The following is a 22,177-nucleotide window of genomic DNA, read 5'->3' as shown; positions in this document are numbered from 1 at the left end:
TGAAGTCATTTGATGAAAGCTTGAAGAAAAGCCCGGAAAAACAGTAAGTATAGTTGTATTTTGTTGTAATTTTGATCAAAAACTTTGAAAAACTTGATTATAATCTTGAATCTTCTGAATTTTGATGTTGAATCTTCTGAATTTTGATGTTGAATTTTCTGAATTTTGATATTGAATGTTGAATTTTCTGAATGTTGAATGTTTTCTTTGTTGCGAGATGATGATGATTGTTATTGAGCTCGAAGAACCCTAGCTTTTGGATCACAAAAGACCTAGACTGATACCATGTAAGAAATTCTAAGAACTCTATTTTATTTTCCAATCAATGATCATTTAGGTTTATTACAAGTTTATTTATACTAATGAGAAACTAAAGAAGAAGAGAAAGAAAGATTAGAAAAGTAGTTAGTTAACTAAACAGATTTGTTAGTTAACTAAACAGATTTTAGTTGTAACTAACTAAAGTTAGTTATTCTTGTTGCAGGTTGACTTAGTCAGAAGACTTCCTTGACTCGGTTTGACCAGAGAGCATCTTGACTTGACTATTGGTCTTCTTGGCTTGACTTGACATTGGTCTTCTTAGCTTGACTTGGCATTGGTCTTCTTAGCTTGACTTGACATTGGTCTTCTTGACTAAGTCTTGGTCAGAACATGACCTAGATATAAAAGGCAAAGATTTGCCCTAATTCCTCATTTCGACCTCTCTCTCTTTCTCTGCGAAAACCCTAGATTCACAAAATGTTTGATTTGTTTCTATTTCTAAGGTTTGTTTCACACTTGAAAAACTCAAATCTTGCCATATTGAGAGATAAATGTGGGAGGAAAGAGAGAAAACAAAATTTAAAGGGTATAATTGAAAATTCAACAAGGTCTTAATTATAGATATGATCTAGGAACAACTAATTTTGAAAATATAAGTAATTAGTATTACTTATCAATAATGAAAAAGGAGGTTATTTTATAAGTTGGTCATCTTTAGGGAGTCTTTTGGTGAGTTGGTCATCTTTAATGGACGAAAATGTAACAAACCCAAAATTCTCACCAATACCCACTTGATTAATTGTTGCAAGTAGTAAGAGATATCAGACCAATCCTTGACTTATGGTAAACCCTCTAGAAAAACTCCAAAAGTTCATTACATGTTGAACCTTCTAATGTTGATGAACTACCATTTTGAATTTCTTTCCATCCAATTTTTCTTTCTCTTTTGCTTCACTCTACCAAATGTGTAGTCAAACCAAATTCTAACTCCTAAAGCAAAATCATAGATTTTAGTACTTTCTCCCTAAAGAAGAGAAAGAAAGAAGAAAGAGTATAAAACTCATTAGAGGAAAGGACTTAGCCATGGTAATGTAATATCATCAATACTTGAGAGCTAAAAATAGAATACGATAAATCATGACTATCATCATGAGTTCTTTCAATTCTATTTCAATTCATTTCTTGTTCTTAATGATCATAAGTTTCTCAATTGTTTGTAAAGGTGATGAAATCTCAGGATCATCTTTTATATTTGGCGATTCTTTAGTTGATGCTGGAAATAATAATTATTTATCTACATTATCAAAGGCGGATCTTAAACCTAATGGTATCGATTTTAAGGCTTCACACGGGCTCCCTACAGGGCGATATACCAATGGGAGGACAATAGGAGACATTGTTGGTATATACAAATATACATTACTAGTACTTTACGAATTTATATGGGTCACCATTGGTCAAGTTAACTGATGTTATCACCAAATTTTGTATTTTACAGGGGAGGAATTGGGACAACCAAGTTACGCGATCCCATTTCTGTCACCAAATGCCACCGGCAAAGCAATACTAAATGGAGTAAATTACGCATCGGGAGGGGGAGGAATCATGAACGCAACTGGAAGAATATTTGTAATCTCTTCCTACTCTCATATATTACATAGTTGTTTTTTTTTTTTCTTCTTTAATGATGTTCAAGTACAAAGGGAGAACAATCCTCAAATCCACTTATCAAGTACAAGGTCAAGGGTTAATGTTTTGTTCTATATTATTGTGTAATATAACAAAATATAGTTTTAATTTACAGGTAAACAGGCTTTCAATGGATATTCAGATTGATTACTTCAACATTACTAGGAAACAATTGGATGGATTATTAGGTGCATCAAAAGCTAGAGATTTCTTAATGAAAAAGGCTATTTTTTCCATAACCGTGGGATCAAATGATTTCTTAAATAATTATCTTCTTCCCGTTCTCTCTATCGGTGAAAGAATATCAGAAACTCCAAATGCTTTTATCGATCATCTCATAACAAATCTTCGTGGGCAACTCACCGTAAGTAAATGATTTCACATCAACATTTTTCCTATTTAGTTTTCATTTGACTGTGTATTTGAATTTGAATCAACAGAGACTTTACAAGCTAGATGCACGAAAGTTTGTCATCGGAAGCGTGGGACCGATCGGATGCATACCTTATCAAAAAACAATAAATCAACTGAATGAGGATCAATGTGTGGAATTACCAAATAAATTAGCACTTCAATATAATGGAAGATTGAAGGATTTGCTTACAGAATTAAATGAGAATCTCCCTGGTGCCAAATTTGTCCTAGCTAATGTTTATGATCTTGTTATGGGAGTCATCACAAATTACGCCAAATTTGGTAAGTCAAGACTATTTTTCTATTATTATATTTTTTTTTCCTGAAGATATCTGCGTGATTTTAATTAACGAGATTAGTATTGCGATGTTAATGAACATAGAGTTCCATTAAAAGCTTGAGTGAAATAATAATTGTGTGGGCATGAATGTATGTAAATGTAGGATTCAAGACAGCAAGTGCAGCATGTTGTGGGAATGGAGGGCAATTTAGTGGGATAATACCATGTGGACCAACTTCGAGTTTATGTCTTGATCGGACTAAACATGTTTTCTGGGATCCATACCATCCAAGTGAAGCTGCTAACCTTATAATCGCCAAGCAACTCATTGACGGTGATACCAATATTATATCTCCTATCAATCTGAGACAGCTAAGAGATCTCTAGTATTTATTAGTAATTCTACTGTCTGTCTGTCTGTCTGTCTGTTTTTTCTTTCTTTGTTTAAGAAGTTTTCTCGTGAACTTACATTTGCATGTACTTGTGTTTACTCCAACAATGTGAGAATAAAGTATAGGAATCATGAAGATTAAAGTTGTATGCATTTGGTGGGGATATCTGTTTTCTTTAAGGCTTAAGAGCTTGCAATTAAGATGATCATAAGAAAAATACTTGACTTTCCATGAGAGGCCCAAACTGCTTTTCAAGGGCTTTGCCCTGTTGGGCTCCGTTTGTGACAGAGAGTGCCGAATGAGTATTTTTAAGTACGCCACCACATAGGTACATCCATCGGGTACTACTAGCCTTTCGGTTCCAAGTTTATACAGGGACATTTTTGTGACAAAGAAGCTTAAATTTCATTATCAGTTCTCACCGGAGAACGTGTTTACAACAATTAATAGATGGGATATTAGATGAATCCCATATCCCGAAACTTCTATGCATATTAGCTAGTGCCCCTGGTGTGCGTCCGTATTACAAGCTGCACCTTGGATTGAAAAAGCCGCATCCATATTGATCTTAAAATGCTGTTAGGGTGGAGGAACCCTAGAGACTATCTTGAAGATGGGTATTTTCTTCCCTTTTCGCGGAGTACGTACGGTTGTAAAGATATGAAATCATTTGCAATACGGCAATACCTGCAGTAATGGACATGAAGGATCAACCGTTGAAATATTACATTTAAGTATTTAACATCAATGTGCGCCATTGTAAATAGTTTCCACACGAAGGTTTTGCATTAAACTATTACAAAGCCAGTACTTGTCGCTTTTACACTTAATTATGTTATAACTAGCTGGACTAAAAACCTATTAGACGGCTTCAAATTATTTTCGGCCCATTAATATAGAACATTAGATAAAAACAGATGATATCTCTCTCATTTTAAAATTTCGGTGACCACATATGTGATGTTTGGTGTACCAATCTCATATTTTGCTAGTTTTCGCATAACTCTTCATTGGAGTTTTATATAAAAGACCTGTTCAAATAATATTGCAGACTAAAGACTCATTATGAACCATCTCTCCCACTACTTAAAAACTGTGAAATGTAGTCATTCTAACTATAGCAGTATCTTGATTAACCTATAATAGTGTGTTTGTAAGAAGGAATCCTAAATGCTAGAATTCATGAATTTCAGAAGGTTTTCTTTGGTTTATTTGGTAACCTATGTAGTCATTCTAACTATAGCAGTATCTTGATTAACCTATAATAGTGTGTTTGTAAGAAGGAATCCTAAATGCTAGAATTCATGAATTTCAGAAGGTTTTCTTTGGTTTATTTGGTAACCTACAAGAATCCTAGCATTCCCAAGGGAGATTTTATAGGGCCCCTCATTTTTGTTAAAAGACTCCTCCTTTTAAAGCGCCCCCTAAATCTCTCATATTAATTAGAAGGGCCCCTCTAAAAAAAGCACTCTCCCTTCTATAGTTTGACTTAACAGTAAAGTTAGCGCCGTTAGGTCAAAATTATTCAAACCAAGAAAAAGTCCCTTGACCGATCAAAAATCCCACCCCTCTTTCATCTTACTCATAACCTATGTTTCATCTTCTTCTTCTTCTTTAGTTTATCTTCTCTCTCAGTAAAATCTATCACCTCTATCACTGCCGTCATTTTCATCTTCATCTTTCCCTCATTCTCTCTCGGTTTATCTCTCTTTCTCCCTCTTGTTCTCTCCTCTCTCCCTCTTTTCATCTTCATCTGTTCCTCTTTCATCTTCCTCATAACCCTAGGTTTAGTTTTTCGATTTTTTTGAAACTACAATGTTTGAATACTTAAATCTACTGTTGGCAACACAAAAAAGAAGACCGAAAAGCTACTGGTGGCAAATACGGTGGAATCGAGCCGTAAATGTTGCATAATTCGGTCTGAGCCCACCAAAAATTGGGCCAGTAGCTGTTGGACCAATTTTCGGTGGGCTCAGGCCGAATTATGTAACATTTTACGGTGGGCTCATGCTGAATTGCGCAACATTTTATAGTGGCTCGATCCGTGAATATTGCATAATTCGGCCTGAGAGGCCGAGTCTACCGAAAGTTGCACCAGCAGTTCTGTTTCATCTTCTTCTTTTTCAATTTATCTTCTTTCTCTCTGTAAAATCTATCACCTCTATCACTGCCGCCATTTTCATCTTCATCTCTCCCTCATTCTCCCTTGGTTTTTCTCTCGTTCTCTCTCCCACTTTTGATCTTCACCCCTTCCTCTTTCATCTTCCTCAAGCCCTAGGTTTAGTTTTTGAAAGTTTGGTTATCACGGAAGTGGAAGAAGTGAATGTTTAGAGATTTAAGTTTTGGAGAGATTTAGGGTTGAGATATGTAGATTGTTAATGTGGGTGCACCCTTAAGGTGGATTTTATAAACCATTGCGTGGGAGGCCCTTTAACCAAACGAGGTCAATGACTATGAACTCTCATCCCAAATTCAAGAGGATGATCATGCGTACTATGAAAGTTAAATATGCATCCACTTCAGAGAAATACCTCGGAACACAACTCTTCATTGGTGCTCAGAAAATGACCGTCTTCAAAGATATACTGGAACAAATCAAGAATAAACTGAACAAATGGAATTACTCGTTTCTCTCGCAAGCTGGTCGCACGGTGGTTATCTCAACCATTGCGGCGGCCGTACCCCGATATCAGATGCAGTGCTTCGCAATTCCTAAAGGAATTTGCAAAAGCATCAAGGCCGTGCAACGGAATTTCTGGTGGGGTAAAGCTAAAGGTATCTGCACTAAAGCCTGGTCATAGATATGCACTTCGAAAAAACTAGGAGGTCTAGGTCTTCATTTGCCAGACTTGGATAATAAAGCTCTCCTAACTAAATTAGTGTGGCGGATTAAGACTGATCCTGAAGCTACCTGGGTCAAAATTCTTAAAGCCAAATATTATCCGAACACCAGCAGCCCGGGGCCAGCTAAAGCGCATCACTCCTGGACTTGGAAAACTATAAAAAAACACTACAGCCTTCTGGATGATTTGGCAATTTGGGAAGTTCATTCGGGGGAAAACATCAACATATGGACGGATAATTGGATTCCAGAGAGTAATGACAGAATTCCAAACATAAATAACTCTCACCTCACGAAAGTCGCGCAGTTGATCACCGATAACAGTTGGAATACTGAAGTGCTACGAGCGAACTTTGACATCCATACTCAGAATATTATTCAGGCTATCCCGGTGAATAGAGAAGGTAAGGACCAGCTCCGATGGAAACTCACTAACACGGGTAAATTTACGGTAGCATCGATGTACCAACACCTCAATAACACGACGAATATCAATAGCATGAATAGTCAGAATTGGAACTTCATTTGGTCTCTACCGACCATTCCTCGGATCAAGATGTTCATCTGGAAAATATGCACAAAAGCACTCCCGGTGAAGGAAAGAATAGGTAAATACATAAATAATAATTTTACGTGTCCGAATTGCACGAGCATTGAATCTATTGAACATGCTCTATTACATTGTAACCTTGCTAAAAACATTTGGTTTAAGTATAACATCATTGCAGAGAATATTGAATCCCTATCAGAATGGATCTTCTCATGGGAAAATCATATGAATCAAACATACACTAGTAATAATGTGCATTATACTACTATTTTATGGATGATCTGGAAAACTAGATGCGACCACTGCTTTCAACATGAATTAAATGACCTTAATAAAATTATCAAAATGATCGACAATTTCCCTAAAATCCCCATCAAATCCGAGAAAAATGAGAAAAATAACAGGGACAAATGGCAACCTCCGCCTACAGATTTTATTAAGATTAATGTAGATGCATCTTTTATCAATGTAACATCCAAAGTGGGAATCAGTTTGATAGTCCATAATGCAGAATCGCGATTCATCGCAGCGCACGTAACATCAAAGAGAACGAGGAATAGTGAAGAAGGAGAAGCTTTGGCAATCCTACTCGGAATCGAATGGGCAAAGAAGAACCACTACAAGAAAATTATAATTGAAAGTGATAATATCAATCTGATCAAACACATATACCAGAACAGACATGAGGTGAACTGGCAATCGTTGATTCACACCCGGAAAATTAAAGCACAAAGGAAAGATTTTGAAGAGGTGCAATTCAAGTATGTAAAAAGAGATCTGAATGCAAGTGCAGACAAACTAGCAAAATGGGCGAGGAAGAAAGGGACAAGTAAAAGCTGGGAGAATATTCCTTGTATGTTAGTAAAAAAATATTGTAATAACGTTTTGATTTAATTTTGAAGCTCTAGTTCAACAAAAAAAAAAAAGACTATTAGAAAGTCAATAAATTCATAGGGAGGCCTTTTAACAAAAATGGGAGGCCCTGTAAACTATTCCTTCCCCCGAAATTCTGTAGTCCACTACCAAAATGATATCTTGAAGTTCATAAAGTGTCACTATAGCCACTGGCATACTAACACAGTAACACTAGACAACCACAACCAACAAAACCGCCACCACCGTATGAAGACAATAATTGTCTCCCGTATAGTGGAACTACCACTACGTTATTTTGCAGTGCCGTAGTCAAAAAATTGGAGGTGCGGTCCAAAAAATTTTTAGGGCTATTTTATGGTAACCAAAACGTATCATTTTGTGCTAATGTAATGACTATAGTAGATCGTAGTCAATTCCCAACAAAAAAAAACATATAATTTTCTTCTTAAACATAAGTACATAACGCAATAAGTAAAAAATCCCGAGTGATGTAAATAAAATAAAAATTTTATATTTTAGATAAATCCAAATGAGCATGTTAATTATGTATTAGGTGCTCCAAAATTTAGCAACCATGCGACTTACATCTATTATACAAATCAGGTCAACGTGACTAGGACAAAATAAATGTCCATTTTGCTGACAAGGATTAATGACTAGGACATAATTAATACAAAATAATGTGACTAGGATATGTGATTAGGACAAAACTTAACATGAATAGGATTAGGATATGAATTAAAATATTTTTATTTTCTTAATAATTATTAACCCTCCATCTTTACCTCTACCTCTTCCATTATTAATTTCTTATGTATAATAGATTCTTATGTAGCGACATAAAACCAAATATTATAACCAAGAACTCCAAGTTGTAGATGTATATTTCATCATATCTTAAGGTTTTAGACAAACCTTCGAGATGGGTGAATAAGAACATGAAGACCAATGCAATTATAAGGTATTCCTCTATCGTTCTTATGAACAACCACAAACTAAACATTATAACCAACATATCCAAAGTTGAAGATATATATTCATCATCCTTTTGATACAAAAAAAAGACGTATATTCATCATCTTGTAAATTGGTATAAATGTGTATCGAATAATTTTTGTCTCCGTCAAACATTTATTATTTTTATAGTTCCAATTTATGATTTTTGAAATCATAGCAGAACAATGTTGTTTGAGAAGGAGGTGAGAACTGAAAATTGAAACTTCTCAAAGGGGCATGTTTTAAATTAGTCCGTTAAGCCTGTGAGGAAGTAATAACGAGAAATTAAAGAGAGGATTTAATAATGAAAGTGAGGTACTATTGTTGATCCAGTTACAAGTAGTAAAGCATGTTTGTTTAGCAATGGCGTCAGGGAAAGCATGATCAATTATTGGGTCGAATGACAATGGTAGTAGAGAGACTAATCAACGATGGGACACCAATAGTCTTCAAGGGTTGGTGTTAAAGTTAATATAAATTAAGTGATAAAAATGTCAAGAATTGATACAGAAAAATATTTTTATTACTTTAATATTGACTCTCAGTTTTCAGGTTCATGATATTCGGTAGTTGCTCTTCAAAGTTGCTTCTTCATAATTCTATCTTAAGCATGTCTATTTTCGAATGCTAATGCAGCTATAAGTTGCCTGAAAAATTTGAGTTGGAAGACTCAAAAATAAAGATCAATTAAGACACTTATATACTTTTCTCTATACGTAAACCTTCCAAAGTTGCACATTTATTTCATCATCAAATTTTCTTTTCGATCCGTTGTTTAAGACCTTTAAAGTTTGTCAATTTGTATTTTTACAGCAGTTGTAAATTGTCTGTGCTGAGATTGTAAATATCATATTTTGTGAACTTTAAAGAATTTCAAATAGGAAAGATCAATCACCTCCAGTTTTTTATTTTCGTCTTTATGCGTTTTTTTTTATTACATCTTATTATTTTCGGTGTTGTCAAATTTTATAATATATGTGTATCTTTTTTTATCCGTTATTTTTTTTATCTGTTTGTTTTTCCAAAAGGTTGAATATTCTATGTACATGTACACTATGCAAATTCATGAGCCGGTGATGATATATTAGGCAGTTTAGTCTTGATGATGATATATTAGGCAGTTTATAGACTAAATGCTTTCGTCCGCTATGAGACACCTAATTAGGACTTTAAATATTCAATTACAAAATTTTTACTAATTAATTTATAAATGTTTATGTATTTAAAAATGGCTTCAAATATTTTACTGAAATTTTTAACTCATGCACACTAATATAAATTGATTTTTAAAATAAAGATCTAAATTATAGTTTAGCTCAAGGCTATTGTAGATCAATTTTCAGTCAAATTTTGAGATGGTCTCGAGCAATTTTAGAAAATTTCTTGGGTGAATATTTGCAAACAAAAATAAAAGTCCTCTTACCTTTTACTAATGAAGCATTTTAGTACATTTACAAACCATTTTGTTTCAACTTGTGAAGTTCAGATCAACTTACTTATCTATTACATAATTGAATATATTTGGAATTAAATTGTTAAATTCACCAAATTCATATGACCTGCGTCATGTAGTACGTAATTTTTTGTTTTATAAGGTTCAAGATGTGTAATCTTAAGAGAAACTTAACTTTCTCATTCTCTGATCCGATATTTTCTCATTCGTTGATCTTAGAAGAAACCAAATTCATTATACTCTACTTTACCTAGGTTCCGAATAATGTTCTTAATCAAGTTGGTGATTACATTATTATGATTAGTACCAAGTCTTCAGAAAAATCTCATATGAAATTTTTATCACTTACCCGATAGTGGACTACGTGTGATATGATGTTTTGTAATCCGTATATATTTACGATAGGTTAGACAACATAATTGTATCAATTTCAATTTCATTCCCCTCACTTTAAAGAATAAAATCAGACCCCTTATTTCCATTTCGCAAGGGGCATTGCCCCCGCACGTAGGGTGGGAGCTATGCCTAGTATACAACAATTAAGATTAGATGAACATATATTGGACGATATATATTTAAAAATTTGTCCTAGTCAACATTCATTTGTCCGAGTCATTTTCTAACTAAGTATCTAGGTCATTTATTTTCTCGTAGTTCATCCTTTTGCCTTAGATAACTTTATTTTTTTGTTAGAGTTCCTCCTTTCCCCTGAGATGAAGCCAAATTTAGTTCATCATTTTTCCTTAGATGAAGCCAACTTAATGACGGAGAGTCAAATGATCTTTGTGTATTTATAAAATATTTATTAAAATTATATATCTTCTATAGTTTTAAAAGATTATCCTTTTTGTTTTACTTAATAAACAAGAAAGCTTTTAAGAATGTTTATTTACATTTAGATCATTAAAAAATAAAGTATTTATAAAAAAAATTATTAAATCGTTAGCTATTTATTGTAAATCATTAGAAACTTTATTTATTTATATATTAATTGTTAGAAACTATATATAGCTACATATTTTAGTCTCTCTCTAGTAATTTATTAATTAAAGTAGTTTTAATAAATCTATTATACAAAACAGATCAATATGACTTAGTTGAAGAGTGACTTGGACACATGAATGTTGACTAGGACAAACTATCATCCAATATCTCGGATTAAGTAATGTAGAAACACTTGCTAAATGTTTACCAATCACCGTAACGAAAGTGGTCTGATAGTTGTAACTGCAAGTTGCTTGAAAGATGTAAACCTTGTTACCTACGCATTTCCAATAGAATTTGCGCAAGAAGGAAACAAAAGGACTGCTGCAAAGAAGGTGGAGATTGTTATAGAGTCTCTCGTCACTCAAGAGGACGCGACAATAACATTATCAAATTTGTCGATCCGTCCAACATTTGGAGCGAGAGACGAGAACCCAAGTGGTACATTTGGAGGGAGTGACTTGGACAAGTGAATGCTGACTAGGACAAATTTTTAAAATATGTTATCTCTTTACTTAAAAATATAAATATTTTTATAAAAATATAAATATGTTATCTCTTTACTTAAAAAATATAAATATTTATAATTTTAAATATGTTATCTTAATCTTGATCTTTGTGTATGTATATAAATATTTATTAAAAATATATACCTTCTATAGTTTTAAAAGATAATTTTTTTGTTTTAATTAACAACTATATATTTTATTTATTTATGTATATTTTAATTTTTAGAAACTGTATATAACTAATATACATATTTTAGTCCCTCTATATTAATGTATAAGTTAAAGTAGTTTTAATTGTTAGAAAGTATCTATTGTATAAAACACAATGTTTTGTGCTGACTAAGACAAATCCAGCAGTTCGTTGCGATTTTAATACGATCCTCACCCTTTTATCCATTACCTACCGTATCTAAAACTATAGAAATAACATAGGGTGGGAACCGGGACGGGCGGGCAGCCCGGGCATAAAGAGTAACGGGTCGGGCGGGTACGAGCACTTTAACATGCTGACCGTTAAGTATTTCGGGCGGGGCGGACGGGTAAAATAACATTCGTTGTCCGCTCGTGCCCGCCTAATTGAGCGGGCAAATAAAAAATCGAGCAGGTAGCGGTCAGGTAATCCGTTAATGCCTTTGAAAACAACTGTACAAGGCGCTAGCATCTGAAGGCATGAAGCCCAAGAGTGAAGCACCAAGCCCATCTCCACGTTTAAATAGGAAGAACCCACCTTTATCACTAGAAAATTAGTTCTTCAATTCTCAAATCAGTATCAAATTTCAAAACTTTTCATTTCATGTAGAAATTGAAAACCCAAGTTTAAATAATAATGGGTTGGAATTATTGTACAAATCTTTTCTAGAAAACAAGAGCTGCTCTGAAGAAAGTAATGAACAATAATGGAGGAAATGAGAAATTGAATAAATTTGAGTATGATACTTCAAGTTATGCTCTTAATTTTTTATGATGGAACAAATGAAATTCTCACTCCAACTTAAAAGACCCTGTAATACAAGAGGTGTTATTGTATTATACCACAAAGCTTCGATTATCCGTCCGATACCCTTTTAGTAGGCCAATCACTTAAAATTGGTGGGGAGAATAAGCTCGTTAGTCGAACATCGAATAGCAAGGGTTTTGATGGGCCTTACAGTATGGAGGTTGAGGAGATAAAGTACTCTTGAATGTCGGTAATTCAGGTAAGTTTTTCCAATATGGAGGTTGGGGAGATAAAGGACTCTTAAATGTTACATTTGATGCGGTCCGTGAAGATGAAAGCATTACTACTTATGAGTTAACCCTATCTTTGTCGAAGCACAAACGCTTAATTCTGTTTCAACGACGAGACACTTACTTCAATCACGACCGACGACTAATTCAAGGGGTATGATACTAAAGAAACTCAATTACAATGCAACGTTTTCATTCTTAAGGTTGGAATCAGAAGGAAACTTTAGACTCTTTACTTACTACACCAATACTGAAACTTACACATTTTTTTGGAGATGGTGTGAGAGAGTGTGGGTGTCCAACTAAGTAGGAAATGAGTTTATTAGTTTACAAAAAGAGTTGTGGTGGTGTCCATCACTAAATATGAATGTGTCAGACAGAGGCGTTTGATCACGTGAGAGCAGGCCACATACTAATCTCCTCTCACAACTTTGTTCTTCTCTCTCTACACTTCATCTTTCAACAGAAAAATCCAACCAAACGTCATAACCCCTTTCAACAACACGAAAGAACGTCTGAACTAGGGGTGGAAAAAAGATCCGGAAGACCGCTATCTGACCCGTTCGACCGAGATAAAAAGTGTCCATGGACACCCAATGGTCATAACGGTCAGTGTCCGACCAGCCCGAAAGAATTGGCGGACGGTCACGGTCAAAATTCTATGTCGAAGGACCGACCACTAACCGACCGGTACGAGTGACCGAATAGGTTGGCCGACTAAACTGTCCTCATTTTTAGAAGTTGACCGTTGAATTTTATAGACATATGAATATATGATGATCGTTGGCTATAGTCATATAGTCCTCTGGAAGACCAAACATTAGTGCATGGCTTAATTATATCTTGTCAAATGATGATCAACTGTGTTTTTTCTTTTTTATATTTACTTTTGATTTCTTGCCTAAACATCTTCATTTGTAAGTAATCTTGTTTGTGGTAATAAAAATAAAGTTCTGAATTAAGTAAATTTATTGGAAAGTCCGGACCGAGACCGTCCGGGGTCCGACTGGACCGGTAAAATAGACGGTCTTGAATGGTCAATGGAAAAAAATTCTTGAGAGTGACCGTCCGAGTCCGCACGAGTAAATAGGTGGTCACTAACAGTTTATGTCCGAGTTGACCGGTTCGATGAAGTTAGTGTCCGGTATCGACCGGTCCGGACCGATTCCCACCCCTAGTCTGAACCCTCCATTTTCATTCTCCTCTCACAACTTTGTTCTTCTCTCTCTACACTCAACGTAAACGCGTCTCCTCATCTTCAATCGTTCTCTCTCCCTTCTCTCATATCATTGCCTACATTGAATGTAAGATTGTTTTTTTAATTTATAGATTGTTAATGTAAAATTGAATATCCAAATGAAATAAAAAAATTCTGTGAGTTATGGTTTTGAAGATGAAATTTTTCAATGGAGATCAAAGGTATGTTTTCTTCATTTAATCGATGGGATTTTCTTTCTGTTTTTAATCTCCATTCTAAACTTAGGGTTTTCTAGTTCTAATAAATCCCTCTTTCTGGTTCCCAAAATATTTTTTTGTTAAGGTTAGGGTTTTCTGATTTTACTATAGCAGGTGTGTTTTACTATTAATCTCCATTGCACAACTAAGGATTATCTGCTTTTCTACATTTAATCGACTAACCCATTTGAAGTTCTCTTGAATCATGATATTGAAAATTATTCTCATCTTATTGGTTGCCTATAGTGGAACTTTCCGGTTGGTTTCACTCCCAATGAGGGGGGCTGGTCATTACTCCAGTGCATATATTGATGGTAGCCGGGGTGGGAGGTCTCTAGCTCACAGAGTGAGTTTTGTTGAGATGGTCGTGCCCTATGGAGATCCAAATGAACCACATTATAGGAAAAATGCATTTGATGCAGGGGAAGATGGCCTGGGTGGAAATGCACATTCTCTTAAAAAGGTAAAGTTAGTTATTCTCTGTGTGGTTTTCTTTCTTTTGAGTATTAGATTTGCTGCTCGTAGTTTTTTTTTTTCAAATTTAAGTGTCTGAAATAAATTTGTCTTTCAGGGTTGTGATTGTTTAGGGAATTTTTTGATGAAAGGCCCAAATTTTGGGCCCAAATACAAAAAAAAAACCCAACAAGGATTAATATCCCACCCAAAACCCAATAATCAACTAATAACTCATATCAAACCCAAATACACATCCCTATGCTCCATCCCTTCCCAACTTGTATCTCTAAGACCTAATGACTTCTTCTAATCCCTCTTTTGCCCTCCCATATATATCCAACTACTCCCTCCCTTTACAAACCAAAATTTCTCTCTCCAAAATATCTTTCTTCCTCTCATAATCTGGGTTTACTTTCTCTCTCTACCTCCCAACACCAAACCCTCTTTTCTCTCTTCTCACCCGAACCTCACCGGTCATCTCTTCATTCTATTCCACCTTCATTCATCATCTTCTTCTCTGTAGACTATAGAAGCCGACATAAACTTCATCTATTCCACCTTCATTCATCATCTTCAATCTATTCCACCTTCATTCATTCATCATCTTCTTCTCTAAAAAACCGAGACCGAGAGAGATAACCCTTTTCACGTTTTCGTGGTTCAGTCATCACCTTCATTCATCATCTTCTTTAATGGAGGTTAAAAAAAACTTCAAATCTTGTTTTCATGGTGTTTTCATGGTGTTTTCATAGTTTGTAGAGAGTTAAATATATAGATTTGTAGATCTACTTATTTGAAGCTCCATTAGTGAGGTTGTTCTTGGTTTTAGGGTATTTTCATGGTGTTTTCTTTGTTGTTCCGTACAGATTTGTTAATATTAGCAACCACTTCTCGTTTTGTAAGCAACACTTTACAGTTTGTCTAAACATTTTACGGGATGTGTTAACACTATTCCGTACAGTTATGTTAACAGTAGCAACTGGTTCTCGTTTTGTTAAAAACACTTTACAATTTGTGTTAACATTTTAAAGGATGTGTGAACATTTTGAAAAATGTTCACCACAATTTTGTATTAAAGATGTTCAGATCAGCCTAACGTTTTCTAAGCATTTTAAGCAGTGCCCTAACATTTGTTAAATTGCAAAGCAGAATTCAATTTAAAATACCTACACTTCTCCGCTGACGAGAGAACTTTTGATTTTGAAACGGACATACTCCGCCGTTGTGTAACATTTCCAAATTTGCCTTAACATTTGTTAAATTGTCTTGGCACTACCCAAACAAACTAAACATTCTGTATAATGTCTATTCATCTCATATATTTTGAAGAACAAAAATAATATATTAAACAAATGTACTTCATATTCTTTCAACATCAAGATCCCACAACAAACAAAAACAGTACAATACCACACAAAATAATTTAACAATTATTTTTTGTTTGTCCTCTAAGCAAAATTGAAGTCGTTGCGGGTTTACGAATGTGAACATAACACCGTTTCTCAAAAACAACTTCACTATTGCTTAAAACTTCTTTCCCCAAAGCACAAAATATCAACCACACTTTCAATTCAGGTTTAATCTCCACAATCTTGTGTTTTCCTTCAATATTGATGACACCGCTCGATGCTTCAAAATCACAGTAATACATATGTTAGTATTTCTATATATTACTTGCAAACACTTTCAGACTTATGCAAACAATCTGTAAAATGCCATACCACCACCACTAATGTACAAATATATTCTGAAATGGATGAAGATTAGGTAACTTGCGTGCTACATTATACATAATGCTCGAGGAACAATTTCTACAATTCTTAAACATTATCGATAATGTTCCAACATTATCCATAATGTTCTAACATTATTCGAATTGTTTGAGAAACAATTGTTGTTATTACCTTGCACCCCTAAACATTATTTACAATGCTAGAACACTGTCATTAATGCTAGATCATTTTGCAAATTGTGTACCAAAAAACTGATGCCACTGGTTTCCATAACAATACACAGAACCCTAGGAATAATGTAGACAACATTTTCCAAAATGCTGGGACACTACCAATAATGCAAAAACATTATACTTAATGCTAGACCACAATCAATAATGAGCTGTCATTTTGGAAAAATCTGATGCAACTGTTTCCCCAAATTTTAACTTTTTTCACAGAATCTTATGTCATTTCGTATGCATTCCTAAACATTATGCAAAATGTTTAGGAATGCATTTTTACCTTGGTCTGTGATTCAGTCACCTTTAAACATTATTTACAATGTTAGAACACTGTCATTAATGCGAGATCATTTTGCAAATTGTGTACCAAAAAACTGATGCCACTGGTTTCCATAACAATACACAGAACCCTAGGAATAATGTAGACAACATTTTCCAAAATGCCGGGACACTACCAATAATGCGAAAACATTATACTTAATGCTAGACCACAATCAATAATGAGAGGACATTTCAAAAATCTGATGCAACTGTTTTCCCCAAATTTTAACTTTTTTCACAGAACCTTATGTCATTTCGTATGCATTCCTAAACATTATGCAAAATGTTTAGGAATGCATCTTACCTTGGTATGTGATTCAGTCACCTTTAATATTTTTTTTGCAATTTTTACTCGGCCCTGCAGTTGTTGTCTCTTCACTAGCCCTCTTTCTAGAGCTAGATCTTTGTACAGCCTATTGTCTTGCTGCTGTTGCTTCTCCTTTTTAAATGTTTGCACAAAATGATATGTTTGTAAGAGACCACAAAATGTTGATAACAAAACCAAAATGTTTCTATACAACCCAAAATGTAAAAAACATATCAATTTTTATTCATTAATAACCACAAAATCCATCAACACCCCACTAAATGTTAAAACATAAATCAAATTGTCTGCCACATTGACCAATAACATCACTGTAATAATCAAGTAAAATTCCCAAAAATCATAAACAAAGTACTAAATGTCTCAACATAACCCTAATTTCTGGAACACAACCCAAAATGTTAACACAAACCATTCATTTCATCAACATTCCAGAGAACAAAAACTGGACTACAAATGATTCCAAATTGTCCCTTGCTACCTTGTGAACTGCTTTCAAATTACATTTGTAATTTAAAGAATTTTTCTTCTTTTGCTCCATTGGCTCTGTACGTTGAGCCTCCACCATATGCTCTTTTGATTTGGATGTCGCAGATCGATGCTTCAAACACACAGTAATAGATATGTTAGATCATTCAGCGAAAAGTTCTAACACGCTACAAATGCTACAACACTGTAAGCTGATGCCAATGGTTTTCAGAACTTTTCACAAAACCCTAGGAATAAGAGTAGGAATAAGTGAAGCAACATTTTACAGAATGACAACACACTAGCAATTATGCCAAAACATTATACGAAATGCAAGACCACAAACAATACTGAGTGGACAAACTCCATAATGTCTCGAAATTATGTAAAATGCTTAAAAATTGTTTGAAATATTTATAGAATATCATACCTTTGTCTGTGATGATGTCACACTCATCATTTTCTTGCCTTTTTTACTAGGCCCAGCGGTGGTCGGCTCTTCACTATCTTTTATATGTTTTCTACACAAATTGAAATGTTTGTAAGATACCCCACATGTTTGAAACAAACCAAAAATGTTTCTACACAACCCAAAATGTTACATCGTATCAAGTTTCAGGGGTAAAAACCACCAAATGCATCAACATCCAACCAAATTTTTTATAAAAAAAAAAAACAAAATGTCTCCAATATTTACCAAGAACAGAATCCAAAATGTCTCAACATAACCCTAATTTCTTTAACAGAACCCAGAATTCTAAAACAAACCATTCATTTCATCAACAATGACAAACAACCAAAAATCGAAAACAAAGTACAACCCAAACAACAAACCCATAATTTCATCAACAAACCTAACCTAAAAACTTGATGAAGAACCATAAACCCCAAAATTACCTTCTGTGAAGATGCATGATTCCGAAATCAAACAAAATCCTTAAATGTTTTATCACAAACCAAAATGTTTTCAACAATCACGAAGAACAACTTAAGAGCAAGTTAAACCCCAAAAATCAGAATCAAAGTACTAAAGGTGTGAAACAAAACCCTAATTTTTTTAAAACAACCCAAAATGTCAAAACAAACTCATAATTTCACCACCAAAAACCCTAAAACTTGACCAAGATCAGAGATAGAAAGAAGATTTTGAGGAAGAACATAGTCATACCTGTGTGTTGTGCCGAACAAAAATTAGGTTTGATGATGCTCGAAGAAGAGAGAGAAGAAGCTGATTTGTTGAAAGAGAGCGAAATAGAGAGAGAGATGAGAGGATCAAGTTGCTTTTGAAGGTTTACTAGAGAGAGAAAGTAGCCGGAAACGCTTCGGTTGAGAGAGTAAATGGCCGGAAATCGTTTCGTTTGAGCAAGATAGAGAGAGAGAGAGAGTAGCCGGAAACGCTTCGGTTGAGAGAGTAAATGGTCGGAAATCTTTCCGTTTGAGCGAGAGAGAGAGAAAGAGAGAGAGAGAGAGAGAGAGAGAGAGAGAGAGAAAGAAAAATGTTTGGATGGAAGAGAGAAAATGAGGGTTATAGTGTCTAATCTATTGTAGAGAGAGAGAGTGTTTTGAGGGAGAAGAGTCTAGAGAGAGAAAGAGAAAGGCATGTGTTGGCTGACACAAGTACGTTTGAGAGGGAAATGGGTGAGGGACATAAGAGGTAAGCATTTCTTTTGGGAGGATAGGAAGGTAACATCACTTTTTGGGTTTTTTTTGAGATATTATTCCCTATTGGGTTGGATTTGGTATTTGAGCTCCTTTTTTGGGCCTTAGATTTATCCTCTCTTGTTTAGGCTACATCAAATACTTCGATGCTCATTTCACTAATTTCACCGGTGGAGTTGAAACAATTGAAAGTGTGTTTGTTTACAAGAAGAAGATCATGGTATACTGTGGAAGCATCGAGATTGGAGAGCAGGCTTAGCAGAAGTTAGGCGACCGAGACACCTTGTTGTTCCTTTTTCTGTACCGTGGCTAATTATGAGTATGGGTTCTTCTGACACTTTTATCAATTTGTCTTTCAGGGTTGTGATTGTTTAGGCTCCATCAAATACTTCGATGCTCATTTCACCAATTTCACCGGTGGAGTTGAAACACTTGCAAGTTAGTATTTGCTTTCTATGTTCAATATATAAAAATGGTACATAACCTTCCGTATCTGTAATCAGTGGGGAAAATTATTTTTTGAATCGTTTGCCAACAATTGTTTTGCGAACACATATCTTCCACTTATTAGTGGTTAGCTTAGTTCCTTTATCTCTACTTCTTTCTCAAACGATCTATGTAACCGAATCTATAGTAAGGATCATAAAGTTTTTGTTTATTGTTACAGGATGGAAAAATAGAAGTTGAGGTTAAGCTAACAGGAATACTCAGCTTAGGTGCACTGCAACCAGGTGAATCCAGAAAATATGGTACAACAATTGCTCCAGGATTATATGCACAAGTACACCAACATTTCTTTGTTACTCGTATAAACATGGTTGTGGATTGTAAACCTGGAGAAGCTTTTAATCAGGTGCATTACTGTGATTAATGGGACTTCTTATGATACATAATTCCTTAAATCATAGGGGATATAAGAGAAATGAGTACTATCTTCGATAAATGTTTTGATTATTATATTCGGTACCTCTGCCCATTGTCACTTCTTGTATGTTTCTTCATCCCAACTCATTTCATCTACTTCTTTAATGAATATCGAATGACCGACTCCTGTCTTCCTCAGGTGGTTGAGGTGAATGTTGAAGTTGAAGAGCCAGGGAATAATAATATCCACAACAATGCTTTCTATGCTGAAGAAAAACTGCTAAGATCTGAAACACAAGCAATGCGTGATTGTAATCCTTTGTCTGCTCGCCATTGGATTGTAAGTTGTTCCTACAATTTCTTCAAATAATAGTGGTTACTGAGAAGTAATATTGTAAGAATAGTTAATGATGTTTGTTATTTTTGCGTTAAACAGTTTCTTATTTCTACTCTATTTATCAAAACATCTTGCCTGAATTACTTAAGTACAAACCATCAACCATGCTATCTTCTTCTTTGGTTTAAATGATGTCGAAGTGCCGATCTTCTGAGATGAATTCAGTAACATGTGGTTTCATGGTTCACTGCGCCTAGGATTACATAATGTCCAGTTGAATGAACTTCAAGTGTGGGCTGTCCCGTGAAAAAGTTTGAATAGCTTTCTTTCGTTAGTAAAGACATGGTTTAACTTGTCTGTCACTGTTTTTTATTCAGATCAGGAACACGAGAAATGCGAACCGCACAGAGCATTTAACTGGCTATAAACTAATGCCTGGTTCAAATTGTTTGCCATTGGCTGGCTCTGAGGCAAAGTTTCCGAGGCGAGCTGCTTTCTTAGACTTAAAGCATAATCCTTGGGGTAAAGTCACCTTATACCGTGATGAGATGTATCCAGGGGTAAATTCCCTAATGCAAAGAGCATAAACCCACTCACATGTCAAATGTCATAATCTCTTTTAGTAGGAGGTCAGTGCAAAGTTAAAAAAAAGTATACATTGATGCCTTTACTGTCTGATTGTGTTTTAGAGTTTTTTTTTGAACTGTTTAGCGTGTGCCTCGAATCCTTGACCTCTAAGGAGGAAGATTATACCTCTTATCACTCCAACCAAGGGTTGTTGGCAGTGTTCTAGAGTTGATATTCTATATGCTAGATCTTTTCATTTGTATTTGCTAAGTTGTCTTTAGACTCTTTTACTATTTTCCTTCCTTGAAGAGACACTTGTTTTACACAATGTTTATTGGTCCCCTTTATAATAAAAGCCTAAAAGTATGAATAAAAGCCTAAAAGTATGATATATATAACTTTCAAAAGGTTACTATTTCCGTCAAAAGCAAATATTGGACTCAGGCTCGCACCTAACTTAAAAGTTTTCAGGTGATTTTACTGCTATAGGTATAAATATATCGGAATCTTCAAAAGAAGAAGACATGAGTTAAGCATTTCTAATGATGAGTTTTCTTTTGTACCTGAATTTGCTTTTAATCCACCTTTACCTATTTGTGTTTTCTTTGAAGTTTGAACAGTTGTATTGTTAGATGCATTGCGGATATGCACTCCTTTTTGCCTATTATTTTGTCTTATGAATTGGAGATATACATTTATCTCCTATTGCTTTTGCCGATGTTATGATAATCAAACTTGGTGGATAGTGAAAGTCGATTTGACCTTGATCTTGACGATATTATGGTCAAGTGACTGAATTAGCTTTCCATTAAGGTGATGTTATAGTTTTGAATCAACATCTAAGTTTTGCTACAAATTTCTTGAACTATTATCTATCTCTCTCTGTCTCTGTATATTTATATACAGATGCTGGGTTTAGTTTTATTTGAATTCCTTTGTTTATGATGTTACTGATGTTAACGTTTTTTTCCCTTTCCCCAATTTCATTCTTATTTTCAGGATTTGATTTTGCCGAGACCTCTTTTTTACTGTTTATAAGATTGCTCTGTTGTTCATCTTCATTTAGGCTTCAATTCTATTCAACCATTTCATAGTTTACTTGTTGGAGATTGTATGTATAGTTCGACGGATGATATGATTATAGAGTTGGAAATTGGTGAGTAAACCCTAGCTAAAATATATTTAGGAAACTAAATTCTTTCCCGTGCATAAGATTTTTATCGCCGACCATCAGCAACGGCTTTACTTGGGGTACATATTGTATTAATTTTCGATAAGTCTGTTGGGAGTTAGTA

At 34.6% G+C, this 22,177-nt stretch overlaps 2 protein-coding genes across 5 annotated transcripts; both read left to right on the top strand.

Annotated features, from left to right (window-relative positions):
- Window positions 1–1,344: 1,344 nt before the first annotated feature.
- Window positions 1,345–3,188, top strand: LOC147545110 (GDSL-like Lipase/Acylhydrolase superfamily protein). The gene is made up of 5 exons (XM_086636069.1): window positions 1,345–1,663; window positions 1,760–1,890; window positions 2,066–2,314; window positions 2,391–2,646; window positions 2,808–3,188. The coding sequence occupies exons 1-5, from the start codon at window positions 1,399–1,401 to the stop codon at window positions 3,029–3,031; spliced, it is 1,125 nt and encodes a 374-aa protein (XP_086492195.1). The 5' UTR covers window positions 1,345–1,398; the 3' UTR covers window positions 3,032–3,188.
- A 10,486-nt stretch (window positions 3,189–13,674) lies between these two features.
- On the top strand, window positions 13,675–21,015 carry LOC147545109 (spermidine copper dependent amine oxidase 1-like). 4 transcript variants are annotated; one of them, XM_086638613.1, is made up of 6 exons: window positions 13,675–13,777; window positions 14,175–14,391; window positions 19,474–19,552; window positions 19,782–19,967; window positions 20,178–20,318; window positions 20,693–21,015. In XM_086638613.1, exons 3-6 carry the CDS (start codon window positions 19,508–19,510, stop codon window positions 20,900–20,902), a joined length of 582 nt encoding a protein of 193 aa, XP_086494739.1. In that variant the 5' UTR covers window positions 13,675–13,777; window positions 14,175–14,391; window positions 19,474–19,507; the 3' UTR covers window positions 20,903–21,015. The 4 variants fall into 4 exon arrangements, with proteins under 4 accessions (XP_086494739.1, XP_086494738.1, XP_086494741.1 ...); XM_086638615.1 differs by adding an exon at window positions 19,223–19,378 and having other exon boundaries at window positions 13,699–14,391; window positions 19,474–19,589; XM_086638614.1 differs by adding an exon at window positions 19,223–19,378 and having other exon boundaries at window positions 13,705–14,391.
- Window positions 21,016–22,177: the final 1,162 nt, after the last annotated feature.

This window comes from Eschscholzia californica, unplaced genomic scaffold (genome assembly GCF_041429995.1).
Source record: "Eschscholzia californica isolate CP2 unplaced genomic scaffold, dmEscCali1.0.p SCAF_4, whole genome shotgun sequence".
In the NCBI taxonomy this organism is placed as follows: Eukaryota; Viridiplantae; Streptophyta; class Magnoliopsida; order Ranunculales; family Papaveraceae; genus Eschscholzia; species Eschscholzia californica.
This window is presented reverse-complemented; position numbering and strand designations above follow the sequence as displayed.

Bases quoted from the DNA above. Each gene is read 5' to 3' on its own strand.
- LOC147545110 (XM_086636069.1), top strand. From the start codon at position 1,399: ATGACTATCATCATGAGTTCTTTCAATTCTATTTCAATTCATTTCTTG. The intron at 1,664-1,759 runs GTATATACAAAT...TGTATTTTACAG, and splicing joins GACAATAGGAGACATTGTTG to GGGAGGAATTGGGACAACCA. The intron at 1,891-2,065 runs GTAATCTCTTCC...TTTAATTTACAG, and splicing joins ACGCAACTGGAAGAATATTT to GTAAACAGGCTTTCAATGGA.
- LOC147545109 (XM_086638613.1), top strand. From the start codon at position 19,508: ATGCTCATTTCACCAATTTCACCGGTGGAGTTGAAACACTTGCAA. The intron at 19,968-20,177 runs GTGCATTACTGT...TGTCTTCCTCAG, and splicing joins CTGGAGAAGCTTTTAATCAG to GTGGTTGAGGTGAATGTTGA. The intron at 20,319-20,692 runs GTAAGTTGTTCC...TTTTTTATTCAG, and splicing joins TGTCTGCTCGCCATTGGATT to ATCAGGAACACGAGAAATGC.